The 16,226-nt window shown below is 39.2% G+C and overlaps 1 protein-coding gene across 4 annotated transcripts in view; it reads left to right on the forward strand.

Annotated features, from left to right (window-relative positions):
• Positions 1-16,226, forward strand: part of ATXN10 (ataxin 10) — a 91,362-nt gene that overhangs the window by 41,560 nt on the left and 33,576 nt on the right. For all 4 annotated transcript variants that reach the window (XR_008431197.1, XM_053944039.1, XM_053944041.1 and 1 more), the window contains exons 7-9: positions 1,284-1,449; positions 5,181-5,289; positions 7,048-7,217. Coding sequence is in view for 3 of the 4 variants with exons in the window: in XM_053944039.1 (XP_053800014.1) it covers positions 1,284-1,449; positions 5,181-5,289; positions 7,048-7,217 (445 nt within the window). In the remaining variant the exon portion in view is untranslated. The remainder of the gene's footprint in view (positions 1-1,283; positions 1,450-5,180; positions 5,290-7,047; positions 7,218-16,226) is intronic.

Raw genomic sequence — 16,226 nt, forward strand, 5'->3', positions numbered from 1 at the left:
TGCACCTGGCTGTAACCTGCAGGACAAACAGACCATGAGCAGAGCCCCTGAGAGAGGCTGCTCCAGCCTCCTGCCCCGAGTCTGCCCTTTGCCAGGTGTGCCGGCAGCACTTCTGTGCTGCCGTGTTGAAAAAGCTTTTTGTTCTCCTTCAGATAATAGTTTAATGCAGCTGTATTAATGACACTGAGAATTCAGTTTATCAAGGACTAAGTAGCTGTTTTGTGATTAATAGAGGTGGCTTCTTGGAGGTTAATAAAGCAGTGACTGAGCTTTTTCCACAGAAAAAAGACATTTCTCTTCCTCTTCTGACAACCTGCTTGGTAAATTTAAAAGAAAAAGCATTTGAGCTATTCCATATGTTTAAATGTCAGTCGTTCCATCTGAATTTCAAATATTCCACTGGAAGAAAATCCTGAGCTGGCTTTTGAATTCATTCAATAAACAGTGTTCCTACAGTTTGAGGGAATGACAGTGAGATTTCACCAGTCCCTGTGTGCTGGACTGGAGCAGGGACCTGTAGGAGGGCCTCTGCCATGTCCTAGTCCTGCTTCCACAAAATGCTTCTAGTTTGCCTGACAACATGAAAGAACATTAGAAATAAAATAGCATTAAAGCTGTTAAAATCCCAGCCCAAGTAGATTTCATACAACAGCTTCATTATGTACCTCGTTACTTGCCAGCTTAATACATTGAATATCTCTGATTGGTACATGAGTGATTATCTTGGATTTGCTTAGTCCCTCTAGTAACAATTATAAAATGACTGTAAAGAACAGAGTGTGCATATCAATTTTTATTTTCCTTGTTTGGTCTCAGAATTGGTTTGGGGTTGTGGGGAAGAGTTAGTGATGGACTGTGAGCAAAGCAAGGGCTGGGAAAACCTGTATTTTTCAAACAGAAACTGTCAAATAGTCTGTCCTTATTTTGCTATGCTTAACAGCTTGTAAGAGCTGATTTGCTGGAAATTTTAGATATAGGTAATATGCAATCTCAGTAATGTTTTGTTAGGACATAGGAAAATAAAAATTGAAATAGACTTGAAAAAAATATTGACTGTCTGACCAGATTGTATTAACTGAGTGATGAATTAAATTAATCCTGTACAGAAAAAAACCACAGCAGACAGAAACTGATTGCCAGTATTCATGAAGCTTGTTAATTTTTAAAAATCCTCTCTATTACTGGCATGACAATTGTTTTTATCATTTTTAACTACTGCTTATTCTACTGATAATTGTATGTGGCTCAATGAATCTGACTAACAAATTGTTTTCTGTCTCCAGAGTTACTTTGTTAGAGCTGATGATGGTGAAAGTAAGTGACAAGAACTCAGTTAGCAGTGAAGAAATGAATGTGTTTGTGAGACATGCTGACTTCCTCGCAGACTGTTTCCAAGAGAAATGTGGAGCTGTGCTCAAGTTCACTGCTGCAGCAGATGTGGAAGATGAGGTATGACTGATAACCATTTAAGTACTAGAATTTGATGTGATAAATCCTCATTGGCACTGTTGCCCAGGGGGACACACATAACAGTATCTTTTCCAGTTTACCTTGGGAAAGCAGTAGCAGAGCACACAGCAGAGTCTGTAGGACAGCAGGCAACTTCTGCTTTTAATTTGAGGATGGCAAAGGATATGGTACATCAAAATAAGTCTACCCCATTGTTAAATATTTCAAAATCTAAAAAAGTTCAAGTTATCACATATTTGGATATTTTATTATCTTACCAAGGATCACGTCTATAATTTATTTGAGTCATCAGTTGTAATTCATTCAAATTTAGAAGGGTGTGTAGTGACAGGACAAGGGGGAATGGGTTCACACTGATGGAGAGTAAAGACAGATTAGATATTAGGAAGAAATCCTTCTCTGTGAGGGTGGTGAGGCCCTGGCACAGGATGCCCAGAGAAGCTGTGGCTGTCCCATCCCTGGAAGTGCCCAAGGCCAGCTTGGAACTACCTGAGATAGTGGAAGGTGTCCCTGCCCAAGGCAGGGTGTGGAACAGGATGGGCTTTAAGGTCCCTTCCAACTCAGACCATGACCTGAGATGAGCTCAGCTGGTCAGAGCATGGTGCTGATAACACCAAGGTTGTGGGTTTGATCTCTGAATGGGCCATTCACCTAAGAGTTGGATTTGATGATCCTTGTTCATCCTTTGATGAACCCTTCAGTTCAGAATATTTTGTGAATCTGTGATGACCTATGATTCAAATATGAACCAAAACAAAAATATTTATTCTCTTCATAGATGGGAAGCAGTAATATACATGTAGTCAGAATAATTTTATTGCTAATGCAAAACTAATATGCAATAGTTTCACTTCTAGAAACTCTAGAGAAGAAGTATCAATAATTTATTATCAAAGTAAAAAAAAAAAAACATTTATCTTAAATACTTTTCTATGATAATGTTAAAAATTGTTGGACTTGTTTTTTGTTTTGTTTTTTTTTTTTGTTTTGTTTTGTTTAAATAGACACAAGAATTTTAAAAGTAGGTTTGAGACATGTTGTGAAAAAATACCATAAATCACTTTATGGGGAGGTGGTAGTTGGATGTGTTAAAAAAGCCAAAACACAAACCAACAGGCACACAATCTCTTCTTATCTGTCCAAGAAACACAGCCTCTCCCACTGCCCCAGCTGTTCAGTCTAAGTTATGTCAGATAACTTAATTGACTACTTCTGGAAAAGGTACTAACTTGGCAGTGAGAGGACATACATTGAGACAATTCCATCTTTATTTATTTTTTTTTTTTTTTTTTTTTTTTTTTTTTTTTTTTTTTTTTTTTTTTTTTTTTTTTTTTTTTTTTTTTTTCCTTTGTGGTTACTTTCCAAACAATTTTCTGTGGTTTCAGTTCATGGAAAAAAACTATTTGTTTGCACACCAGAAGAAGGTCTCTGTCCAACCAGAAGGTGCTGGGACAGCAGTATTGTGAATATTACTGCATAACTTGCCCTGCTTGACATGGACTTCTTATTCTTCTCTCACATAAACAAGATGTATAAGTTGAGTATCACTGTTGGGTGGGAAAATGGGGCTCATTGAATGAACAGAAAATATAAGTCCCAATAGATGAATAAATGGAGGGCAGTATGTGTGCATGCATGTCTGTGTATACATTTGTTCACAACATATGCTTGCCGTGGGAAAAGAAAAATGCCAGTCTAAATTCAAAAAACTGTTTCTTTTCTTTAAAGAAGTGCACCAATTTCACCTCATTTGTATAAGTATTTTTAGGTTTTTTGTAGCAGTTGTATTTAACTGCAAAAAATGTGATTGTGCATGTAGAGTCTGTCATTAAAAATGCTTTAGGCAGCATCTGTGATGCTCAGCTTGGCTTTGCCTGGCCTTTTCTGTGGTCCACAAGCCAAGTGCCTTGCTCAGGCCATGTCTGTAGTAGTAAGCTGCCTTAGACTCCAGAACTCTGAGGCCACATTTAAAAACTTTTGGGAACAGTCCTTGGACTGGCCTTACTCCCAGAATGTTGTCTGGGTGTCCCATCCACTGTTTAATTTGTTATGTGTAGACACTGCTTTGTTTTCTTAAGGAACATCAGGTCTTGTAGCTTGCATCTTAAACCCATGAGAAGCTAATCATATGCTTTTGCTTTTGCAGTGCTCAAACCAATGTTTAAAATAGCTTTTCCATTCGAAGCCTGACTTGAATGAGCATCAGTTTGCTTGCACTAACTTTCAACCGTACTTGCAAAATAAAACCCTTCCGTGGACTAAGTTCATATCTTCATAAGGAACATATTTTCTGCATCTTTCTCTAAATATGTTTATTTTAAAAGTCTTCAGTTATTTCCTTATTTACTTTTCAGATTATATCCATATCAAGATGTCTGTCAGAGGTCAAACTATTTTAGGTTTTAAAATTCAAAAGGAAGTATTTTCCTTTACTGCCTTTCTTTTGTACAGGTAGAGGGCAAAAAAAAAAAAAATTTGGAAAGTCAGCAGCAGTGAAGGAACAATTTTTTCGAACTTAACAAGTTTCAAATATACATGAAAATTTGGGAGTTCTTTTATGGTTTTTAAATAATCTGTTCCTCTTAAAAATTGTAAAAAGCTGGTTACTGTGTCTGAAATGCAGTTGGGGTATTATTACTTTGTAACAGGATAATGGCTCATGTATTTAGAGTGTGTCGTTGTGCTGATGAAAGCAGTTTATTGAATTATTTAGGGCAAAACTTGCACTTTCCTACACCTGTATGGGTCAAAAAATGAAAATACAGCTTTAGTACCTGGATCCTACAGCAACTCGGTGTTCTCAAGGAGCAACAAATGAATATAATTGTACTACCTAATTACTGAACACTATTGTTGATGATTTGAATAACATTATATAGATCTAAAATACTACATTATTGGTAAGTAAACCTTGTTTTTTTCCTGGACCAGACAAGGCAGTAATAGTTACTGTGACCAATGTCTGAGCCTTTTCATGACTACTTGCAGTTTATGTAACACTCTTGGAGTGGGATCATCTTGCAGTCACAGCCTGGCTTTTGAGCAATACATGGTATTCCAAATTCTGTCATGTGCTCTTAAGGTATTTTCTGTAAGTGCTGGATTGTCATTATAAGCAGGACCAACATAGTCAGTGAGAAAAAATAGTTCTCTGGCTGAATAAATAATATGCAAATGAAATTGTGTCTTGTACCTAACCAAAATGCTGCTTCTCTGATTGCAATCCTATTTACCCAAGAATAATGTAAATTCTCACAGCCAAAGTTTGTTTGACCACAGAACTTTACAGAATTCCTGCGGATAACAAACTGGTGTCTTGCAGGCGGTGTTTGTGTCTTTAAAGTGGAACACTCAGACTGAATAAACTCAAAGAAAACATTTATACAGAAATAATTTTCTCAGCTAGTAATTTTCTGTATTTCTGCTTTTGGAAGCTACTGTGTTTTTGTTAAAATTTTATCCCTTATGGCTCTGTTTTGGTTTCCCCATGATTTTTCAGGCAGATATAACACTAACTGTAGAAAAGAAATTATTGCAATCTAATACGTTATTGTTATTTTATAATTTTATATAAATTTATTCTTGGCAGTTTGGAAGACCTGCACAGAACCTGAGGAGCTGAGAATTCCTGTCCTCTGTTTACATTTCTGGGTTTATGTTTTTATGCTAAGCTTCATAAGCCATTTTCAGAAATGCAGTTTTCATTCCAGGAAGCACTGGTGACAATTCGTCTTCTCGATGTGCTTTGTGAAATGACCTCAAACAACGGCCAGCTGGAACATCTGCAGGCATTCCCTGGTTTGCTTGAAACAGCTGTAGGTGAGTGAACAGCCACAAGGCTTAACTGTTGGTGCTCAGTGAATGAAAACATGTTTTTCATGACTGGTGGTAATTATAATTCTGACCTTTGAATGAGATAAATAAATAGAAGATGGGGTTAATCTGCATTTCCAAATATTTGATTTGTTCCTGGAAATTTTCTGCTTCTCTACTTTCTCTGTTGGCCTGTGTTGCCCAACAGAGCCTCGATTCATGTATCAGCAATGTTCCTTTCTTAGGGAAAGTGTTGCAAGGGACAGTTGCTTCCTACGTTTTTCCAGTGGCTGAATGCGTAGAAGAGTTTCTTCAAGAAGCAGAAAAAGGACTTCTCCTCCATGCCTGTTCCCTTCTGTTTCCCAAATTTCTGAAATTTAAGTGCAGTTTGAATGTTATTAACCAAATCCGGTGACTTTTAAAGGTCAGCTTTAAAGAAGCTAAGAAACAGCAAGGGAAGGACTGTACACTATAAAGTACTGTACTCTAAAGAAAATTACGCCAAGATATTCTAGAGATGCTCAAGGGAGGAAGGAGGGCTGATACATAACATGACCTGTGCTTTTGTACATCTTAGCACTTTGAGACTGAGGTATGCTACCATTTTGGGAGCAAATTGTAAAAGTTTGTGTATTTTTGAGACAAATAGGTAAAAAATAAATAAAAAGGTTGAAACAGCTCTTAGTGGTGACTTTTTTGAGATGTTCGGAGGGTTCTTATTGTAAAAAAGCCCAAACAAGCAAATAAAAAGCCAAATAAAGAAAATACCTCCAACAAAAACAGAAGAAAAACTTAAAAAGCAACCAAACCTCTATTTTTGATGATGGGTTCTTAGATTTATGGCTTACAGTAAGATGACTAACAACAGGATTTATTTTGTGCATGTGTGTGCGTGTGTTAAGGAAACTTAAAGTTGATTGGAGGAATAGAGCAGCTCTGCTGTGAGGAGAGCCTGAGACACTTGGGATTGTTGAACCTGGAGAAGAGAAGCTTCAGGGACACCTTCCAGTACCTGAAGGGAGCCTATGGGAAAGATGGAGGGTTGCTATTGGCAAGGGCCTGTTGTGACAGAACAAGGGGAATGGCTTCGAACTGCTAGAGAGTGGGGTTAGATTGTGAGGGTGGGCAGACCCTGGCACAGGTTGCCCAGAGAAGCTGAGGCTGCCCCATCCCTGGAAGTGCCCAAGGCCAGACTGGATGGGGCTTGGAGCAGCCTGGGATAGTGGAAGGTGTCCCTGCCCATGGCAGATGAGATAATATGATCTTTAAAGTCCTTTCTAACCCAGACTGTTCTGTCGTTCTGTGTCCTTGAAATTTCTCCTCATGCTACAGTGACAGGAACAGGCTGAAGAAGAGAGGAAAAAGTGATTCTGTGGTTAGTATGTATTGCTGTGACAAATTCAAACTGCAGGAAGTTTTATAAAAATCTTGGTTTTAACAATATATTTATGGTGCTGGAATTCTCAACAGCTTACAAATTCTAATTCTTCAGGTGGAGATTGATAACAGCAGCCTTCAGCCTTCATGTGTGAACTATGTAAGGGTGTAAAAAGTACTCAAATATGCTCTCTGACATTGGGCTGGTCTTTATGGTTGGTTATATCAGCCCAAATCACATAATGAGAGAAACTTTCGAAGTTCTTTGACATGATGTTGCATATCAGAAATTATGTTGCTTAGTGTTGAACTCAACAATTAATAATAAAGTTCTGTGCCAAGTGAGACTAATTTTCTCATGGTAATGTATTAAAATGTTTTCTCTAGATACCCTGAGATTAACTCACCTTGCTGGGAAACAGGCTGTAAATATTTTCACTGCCACACATGCTGTGACAGGGCAGGAGGAAATTTCACATCCAGCTGTTGGTTTCAAATCTCATCTCATTCGTTTGATTGGAAATTTGTGTTACAAGAATAAGGAAAACCAAGACAAGGTGAGCTTTTACATTTTTCTGGCAGAACTCTGATATGTAAAGAGATGCCTGATTATAAGGTCATTGAAATATGTTGTTGGTCTAGAAATTGATTTTTAAATTGTAGAATCAATCGTGCAAAGGAGGCTTTTTGTTTTTTTGGTGCCTATGGATTGCTATCACAATTATGCTGACTTTTTAGTAACAATGTAATGTTTGCCTGCCTACCTTTTGTTTCAGCCCTGTAGAATGCAAGCAAATGCCTAATTCCTTTGTGGTTTTCACTTTTGCACTTTCTTTGAAAAGTCTCAAACTAAATTTCAACTTTACTTTGAAGGGAAATGGATGTGATTTGTTGCATGAACTTAATTTTAAATCTTTGAATTATTCTAATGTTTTTTCTCCCTTTTTCATGTCACTTTAAAAATGGAGGTCTGCCTTTATCAAATTACTTGAAACCCTTTATCTTATAATTCCTATATAGAAAATCAGTTCATTTCCACGGTGGGGAAAAAGAGGAAACAGCAGCAAGCTTTAAATGTTAATTTTTTTTCTTTTTTTTTGAGTGATAAAAATGTGACTCTCCTCCAGGATTTGTTAGACTTCAGCAAGAAAAACACTTCCAAAGTGTCTTTCTCTGACAAATTCTAGTAATATGATTCTCGGGATGGGTATATATGGTAATAATTTTCCACTTCCTCATTCATATTAAGAGTATCTAATCAAAGCTTTTAATGTGTCTGAAAAATATTATTAATACTATTAATCACTCTTGCTTAGCTGTGTCTCTGACCCATTATGATGTACTATGTGTTTGTGGAAGTGAAATACATTTTTGTGGAATACCTAAAGATAGTGGAGGGGAGGGGGTTGCTTTCATTTTGAGAGAGTTGATTTACAGCTTATTGTCCTTTTTGCTGGGATTTTCAAAGGCCCCTGGAGCAATTAAGCATTCAGGCTTAATGTTTTCAGTGGAAGTTGGGTATTAAGTGGCTATAACTGCCTGAAAATATTACTGCCTTATGCTGTCATTAAAAATATTTAGATTCTGGTGTGTGATATCATGGTACATTACTTAAGTGCCATTGAAACTTCAGAAATGCCAATTGTATCATATCCTGTCTGCACCTTCAGTTTATTTCATATATTTAAATTGGTTCAAATACATGCACTTGCCATTTGTAAGGCAGCTTTTATACAAAAACACATGCTTGTAAGGACAGGACAAGCAGCTGCTATCATTGCACAGACAAGAGTTCTGAGATGAGTTAATTGTTCAAAGCGGTGCATGGCTCACACCTAGAACTGAGTTCCCACCTCTCTTCAGACTTGTATCTCACAATATAGGTCTGATTTTGTATCCGTTACTGGATTTACACAGAGTTTGCTGTCTGTATTTAATCAAAAGCAATGTAAAAAGGATAGATTGTGGGGTTTGTGTAACAAGCCAAGTGAGCAGTGCATGTGAGAGACCTTGGACTTTACGAGTGCCTGTTGCTCTCCTGTGACTTACAGTGGGAGCTGTAGGCGTGGGCTGGGGAAGTGGCTTTCTCTCAGGACAGCTTGGATGGGTGCCTTGGAGGAGAGGGCTGCATGGCAGGAAAAGCCTGGAAACAGCCTTAGCAAAGGCTCTCCAGCAGCACTCCTAGAATTCAGGCTCTTGAATGAACTGAGGTTTTCATACTTGTTTTCTCTAATATTTTTCCCAAATTTCCAATCCCAGTAGAGCTCTTTCTCCAGTAACAATGGTAATGAATTAGTAAATGGAATAATAGTACACTGCTAATAATAAATAATTAAAAAATATAGCCCCTATATGTATATAGGGCCTATGTATATGGGGAGAATATATAATTGAAGAAGAGAAGGTTGTGTGGAGACCTCATAGCAGCCTACAGGGAAGTCAGCGAGGAGCTCTTTATCAGGAACCGTAGTGACAAGGACAGGTCAAGGGGCAATGGCTACAAACTGACAGCGAGTAGGTTTAGATGAGAAATTAGGAAGAAATTCTTGGCTGTGAGGATGGTGAGGCCCTGACACAGACTGCCCAGAGAAGTCGTGAATGCTTCATCCCTGGAAGTGTCCAAGGCCAGCCTGGGTGGGGCTTGGAGCAACCTGGTATAGTGGAAGATGTCCCTGCCCATGGCAGGGGGCTTGGAACATCATTGTCATATCTAAGGTCTATTCCAACCCAGGCAATTCTTTGATTTTATTCTGTGAATCTGTAATACAGCCTTAGTGCTTGATGTTGGTTTGCCTGACTTGTTCTGGAAACAAAAGCAGTCCCCAAAGACCTGGGGTTTGAACAGCGACTTGAGGCAAGCTCACCATGGAACAGAGTTGGACCAGTGCGTCCAGGAGCTCTTTCCTGAGTCGAGTGACACCCAGGCTACTTGCTCGCTTGGGTGTGGGTCCTGCAGTGCGTGTCTCCAAATTCTGGAGTGGGGCAGTCAACTGCACGGGGTGTTGGTAACAGAGCTAAAGCTACAGACTGTCTGGAGGGGGATGATAATCTCTCTGCAAAGGCTGCTTTTCCACCTCTCTGTTCATGGTCTCCACTTGCTATAACAACAATAAATGCAGGTGTTTAGTTGCACTGCTTTGTTGGCAGTGGGGAAAAATCTTGTAATGCTTTGGAACAGAGAAATACCCTACTAGCGCTTTATTGCTTCTTCACTTTCTGTTTAAAATCAGTCTTTGCTTTTAGAATGCATTCTTTAGCTTGTACTCTGTTAGCATTAGGAATGCATTCTTTAATTCCTTTCTTCCTCATAGTTTAGTTTGACTGTTGTGATAGGCCCTTAAGATTCAAGGACGTGGGCAGACCTGTAAGCAGTTACTAGCATGGGTCTTGCCAGGCTTGATGCCCATTTGCATGTTTTGCAAGGCTGGATGAGTTGGTATTCTTAAGATAAAACATTCTCTTTGGACTGACCCATGTTGGGTCCCTTCATGTCCTGAGTTGCACTAGCCCTTGAACAGGAGAGAACAACAAACAAAAGTGCTGTACTTGGGACGCCAAGGGATGAGCTCGTTCCGTGTCAGTTCTGCCAGGAGCCTGTGACGCATGTGCAGTTCCATTCCTTTTTCCTTCTGTGTAGGGGGAAGAGCTGTCAAGAGTTACTGTCATAAATGTGGGGCACTCCTCTGGCTTGTGTTGTGTTCCATCTCCTTCACAAAGATGCATTGTATGTTTTTATTAAATACATTGGAAGGAAGGAGGTGGGTTCTCAGGCTGAGCAAGGGGTGGAGGTTTTGGCTGGTAGGTGATGAATGAAGCTATCAGATGGAAAAAGTGAAAATTCTTCCATACTCACATTACCTTATTAGACTTGCCTTCTAAACACCTCACTTTTATCATCCAGGCAGAATTGATACTGGTTTCCTGGGGGACAGCTTTAGATATTTTCCACTCCAACTTTCAGAGCTATGACAGGATGGATTCATTCAGCTCATTCTGCTGCTTTAGCATAGAACTGTTTAATAAAGAGCAAAACTTACAAAAGAAACCTAATGAATGAGTTATAGAGGATATAGTTCTTTACTGTAGAAATGAAACAAATACAAAATAGGTCATAGCAGTTAATCTGCACCCTTGTTTCTGTGTTCCTTTACAAGAATCGTATACATGGAAGGGAAGATGACTGATCTCTGCCTTATTGTGACACCTAGCTCTGCTCTGCACAACCTCATTTCCTGTCCCTAAAGCTGCCAAGGACATTTTAGGTACTGTGGATGCTGATGAACTCAATCATAGCATCCTAATCTTGGAATCTGTTTATTTGGTAAAGCTGTTCAGTTGTTCATATAGGGGGAAAAATTAAATATGTAGTAGCCTTTGGTACTGGCACCTATTTACCTAGGTAGAGTCACTGTAATGAGATGAACAATTTATGAGGGATATTTTTTTTCATGTGCCTGTATTTATTTGAGATGGTAGCAGTGCTTTCTCTAATGCTGTAATACTGTTTTTTTTATCAATGCAGAGATGAAAAAAGGAAGTCTTCTGGGAGGAAAGGGAAAAGAAAAAACTTCTACTGTTAAAATTAATAAACGTAGCAAGTAAAACATCTGGATACTATTTAGTGTATCTACATTAGCTTGGATTTATATGTATATATAGATCTCTAAGCCAAATTGTTTTATATGACACTGGCTTCTAAAAATATGAACAAGATTTGACTTGTTTGGAATTCAGTTTTCAATTCCTTTTTTTTTTCATGGGGGCAAGCTGTGCAACGAATCCACTTAGTTAGCAAAAGGTGCCAACATCCATAGACCAAACTGTGACCACCCAGATCCTCAACTTCATCTTCTTCCTGTAGTGAATGTAAAATAGAAAAGCTCATACTAAGGACACATGCTTTGTTTTTGCAGAGTCACAGAATAGTTTGGGTTGCAAGAGATTTTAGACCATCTCGTTTCACCCCCTGCCATGGGCAGGGACACCTTCCACTATCCCAAGTTGCTCCAGTGCCTGTCCAGCCTGGCCTTGGAGACTTCCAGAGATGGGGCAGCCCCAGCTTTTCTGGGTAACCTGTGCCAGGGCTTCTCCCTGCTTCACAGGGAAGAATGTCTTCATAATACCTCATCTAAACTTTTACTCTCAGTTTGAAGCCATTCCCCCTTGACCTTTCACTACACTAAGTTATTTAACAAATGGTTCTCCTCACCTACAGTTTTTAGAAAAACTCTATGAGCTTATCTGTTCTTCAGGATTATTGTAATTTTTTAAAAATAATTACATTCTGGCATAGGAGAATTTGAAATTACTTGCAGTGAAGATCATCCCACATTTAACTCATATGCTATTCAGAGGTGGTGGGAGCAGAACTAAACCTATTGGATTTCTTAAGTAGAAACTTGGATCATTGTGATTATTATATTTTCCTAATGTTAAAGAGAAGCCTAAAATGGAAGAAAGATTCTTGGTTTACAGTTGAACAAAAGAGGGAGCCTTTTGGACCTGGATGCTTTGAAGTGGAGCTCCTGCACACCTACCAAAAATTCTGCGTGGTTCCACTGGTTGGGTGGGGCTGTTCTCGTGTAGCTCTCTGTATGTTTTAATTCTTTGCTAGGTAAGGACAAAACCTTCAGCATGTTGCAGGACTGAGCTCTGTAATTGGTAAGTTTTGTCTGGGTATAGTACTGTGAAAGTCAGCAGGAAAGCTGAAAATGACCCTTCTGACAGAAGTCCTTTTAAAAGCTGGGGTTTTGCTGTGGAGATGGGGGCTTTACCTAACTAATACAGAAGTACACCAAGTAGCAAAGTGTCTGTGGCTCAAGAGTGTCTTTCAGAGTATCTGTTGGGACATATATGGGAACTATCTGGAATCCTGGTCCCATGTTGTTATTATGTTAGTCTTCAGCTTTGTTGCAATCATGAAGCCTTAATAAGGTGCTAAGATTTCCATCAAAGCCTAGAGACGGGTAAACAAAAGAGAATCAGGCTCTCTCTTAAGGGGTAGGACAATATCAGCAATAAAGGGTTGGTGTGAGGTTTTTGCCTTGAGGTCAGAGATGAATGCATAGTGTGCAGTATTGTTTGTAAAACGATGGATTATTTTTGTAACAAGGTGACTCATTTGTCCTTAGAGAATAATACAAAACTTTATTCTGTTGTGCTGCCCCTTTAGCAGCAGAAAGTTAATGTTCCCTCTTGCCCTGCTCCTATTCCCTCTTCTGCCCCTCCAGTTGTTGACAGCTGATAGATACAGTTGATGCATTGTGACTTGTCCAGTTTGGCTAATTTCACTTGAAACCTTGATGGAAGAATGGAAAGTTAAAAAAGAGAACAAGCTGGCTCTGTGTGCATTTCCAAAGAGTCGGTACCAACTTGTAGGCTTCCTGGCTTCCATTTGATTCTGGATGTTGGTGGGGTTTTTTGAGCCCTCTTTGGTGTTGAACCTTACCATCATAGTGGTACAGCACAGGACTCCAGCCCTTTTTAAAGGAAAGCTTGGTACACCAGTGTCAAACAGTGTTTCCAGACCTCTTTCAGCACTTACCTAAGTGTTGAAACTGCATCTGTAGCATTTCTTTTTAATGTGCCTGTTGAAGGTGTAAAATACCCATTTTCCCAGACAAAAATCTAAAACTAAGGTAATTGACCTTTATATGAAAGAGTTCTCAAGAAATTTCTGGAACTTCTTTCCTGGTCCAGCAGGCTGAGTAGTAGTTGTCATACCTGTGGTAACTACTTCAAGCATTAAGCTTGGTATTCACCAAAGGGTTTTGTGCTGTTGCTCTTTGCTTTCTTTGTCTTGGTTTCAAATGATTCTGTAAGGCGTGAGTTATTAAAATTCTAGTCACTTGAGAAATATTTAGAGATGCTTTCATAGATTTTTTTGTTATCTGTATGATACTCAGTGAAGTGTAGAGCACCATATCAACTAAAAACATTTCTTGCTAGTTGACTAGGTGGTGAAGAACTGAATTTGTTTGGAATACACAATGTTAGAAAAACTTGCTAAAGCAACACCTTCTGATGTGGTTAAGTTAATATTTTTTTGACGAGGTTCAGAAGATCTAATGTACCCTGTATTGCAGGAAGGGGATTATCTGTGATTCCTAGGGTTTGCCAGTGGTATAGATTGCTGGAAGCAGGAACCCCATATGTGGAAGAGCATCTCCCTTTCTGAATGCTTCTTCTCTGGCTCAGATCTGAGCTGTTAATACAAATTCTTCCCACTTTTACTGGTATCAGATACAAGTGACATGTTTTCCAGTATTACAACAAGAAGTTTCATCAGTTTTCTGTGTTGTTTTTCACTGTCCTAACCTCAACATGAACTGAATTTCCCCATCTTCTCTGAACTGCCATTCTGCATACAATCTCTTCAGGATGTTTTGTTTATTGGGTTTTGGGGGTTTTTTAAAGCTGCACCAGACTTCACAATGGGCTGATGTTATAATGCTGTGAGTGTTGAATGTGATCCTTTTTGGATATACAACTTTCTTCTCTTTCCACTTAAAAGAGGTCATGCTTGCTATTTTAATTACCCTGAGAGGCACAGGAATCATTCATTTTTTCATCTGTGTCTTGAGAAGTGACTGAGTTTTGGTTACTGTGAGATATTAAAGTTTCTCAGCTTATACTTATATGACAATCCTGACATTTATAGGAACCAGGAGGAAAAAAAGAAAAAAGAAATTATTTTCTTTTAAGTCTTGAGATTTGGCTGTCATTGCTTAAAATGGAGCTCAGTTCACATTTTGAAATAAAATAGCTTCATAGACAAAATAATGAAGCATGACATGTGAACGACTACATTTTGTGGTGAATTTACTGCAGTAACTTGGTTTTAGTGGCACACTGTGCTGCATTCAGGGCGAGGAGAGCACCAAGGAGATGTTGTGTTTAAGGGGGTAGTGGAAGGGCCCTTCCCGGTGATCAGCAAGCTGGATGTTAAGCACATGCCACTGAATCCTGCTACTAACTTTCCCATCAAAATCAGAGAAGCACTGAGCTAGATAGAAACTCACAATGTGCTACCAGTTTGTTTTATCACAGTGGGGTTCAGTTATTGACTCCCTCCCCTGTGACAGCTGTTCCCAGGTTCAGTAGAGATGTGATGCCATGCAGGCTTCAGCCCAGCTTTGCCTTGTCAAAAAGCAGCTGTCAACCTTCAGTGCTCTCTGCCTGTGTGCCTCTGAACCAGTCTGAATTCTCCTACCAGTCCTGAAAATTAGAATTACAGAATAGAATCACCTGAGGTAGAAGGGAGCAAGTGTCATGAGGTCCAACTCCTGGCCCTGCCCATGACACCCCAACAATCCCATCCTGTGCCTGAAAATGCTTTCCAAATGCTCCTGGAGCTCTGGCAGCCGTGGGGCTGTGACTTGCTGTCCTGGGGAGCCTTTTCAGTGCCTGTCCACCCTCTGGGGGAAAAATATTTTACTAATATCCAGCCTAAACCTCCTCTGACACACTTCCAGCTGTTAATTAATTGTTTTCTAAAACTCCTGTTGAAGGATATGAGGCCATATCAGAGCACCTAGTCTGCAGACAGAGACCAAGCATTTGATTTTATTAAGTTTTTTTTTTTTCCCATTTTTCCTGTTTTCCTTCATGTGTTTCAGAGGAGGCAGAAAGTCTAGTGATGGTCATCTGCAGATTTGAATTTCTGCCATTGGGTGATGCTGTTTGTTCTAAATTGTAGCCCTGCAGGATTCTGCTTCTTGCTCTTCAGCATGGCAGTGCTTGAGCCAAGTTTATTCATGCCTGTGCCCAAAGGAATCAAAGGACTGGTCTCATTTTTAAAGAGGCTGTGGATGAGATTGCACAAGTCCATGTAAGCAAAGGTTCTGCCCATTCAGCTCTTATTTGCAGAACTCCATTCAATTATCTTTTCTGCTTGAAATGTGGGCTCTTCAAAGAGGCCCGATGTTATAAGAGGGCTGCAATAATACAAAAATAAGTGGTGGTCACTTCTGCATGCTTTTATCAATTTAATCTGCCTGCTATCCGCAGCCAATGATTGGAAGAAACCTACTTAGCTTTTTATGTAAGCAGTGGTAGAACAGGTGACAAGATAAGAACTTGCAGTCTTTAAGGAGATTTTAGAAAAATATCTTCAGTTCTTGCATTGTTTAAGGGCTTCATAAATATTCAGGATCTTCTGCCTGTGTTGTGAGAGAGAACAGACTTAATATTCCTTTTACAGTCTATTGATATCTTCAGCATGCTAATTCACATTAACTGCTGCTTGAAAGCCTTCTATTCTTTAACCAAAAAAGTTCAGTATTTCAATCAAGAAGTGACAAAGAATTCCCTCATTCATGAGTATTTAAATGTTTAGAACTGTGAGCCTCCAAGTTCGCCTCATAATTGCAGTCAATCAGATATGTTCAGATTGTTATGGCAGAAGTGGTTTGCTGGAAGGATTTCAAAGGGACATTGACCAAAGATCACATAAAGACACTGGAAAAACAATTGAGTTTAAGTTCCTTGAATGGAGCATGGCCTATATTTAGATTTTGTAGCAGCGGGAGCAAGATCAAAGTACGTCAGGTCATCTCTATGCTGAA

Source organism: Vidua chalybeata, chromosome 5 (assembly GCF_026979565.1).
Source record: "Vidua chalybeata isolate OUT-0048 chromosome 5, bVidCha1 merged haplotype, whole genome shotgun sequence".
NCBI lineage: Eukaryota > Metazoa > Chordata > Aves > Passeriformes > Viduidae > Vidua > Vidua chalybeata.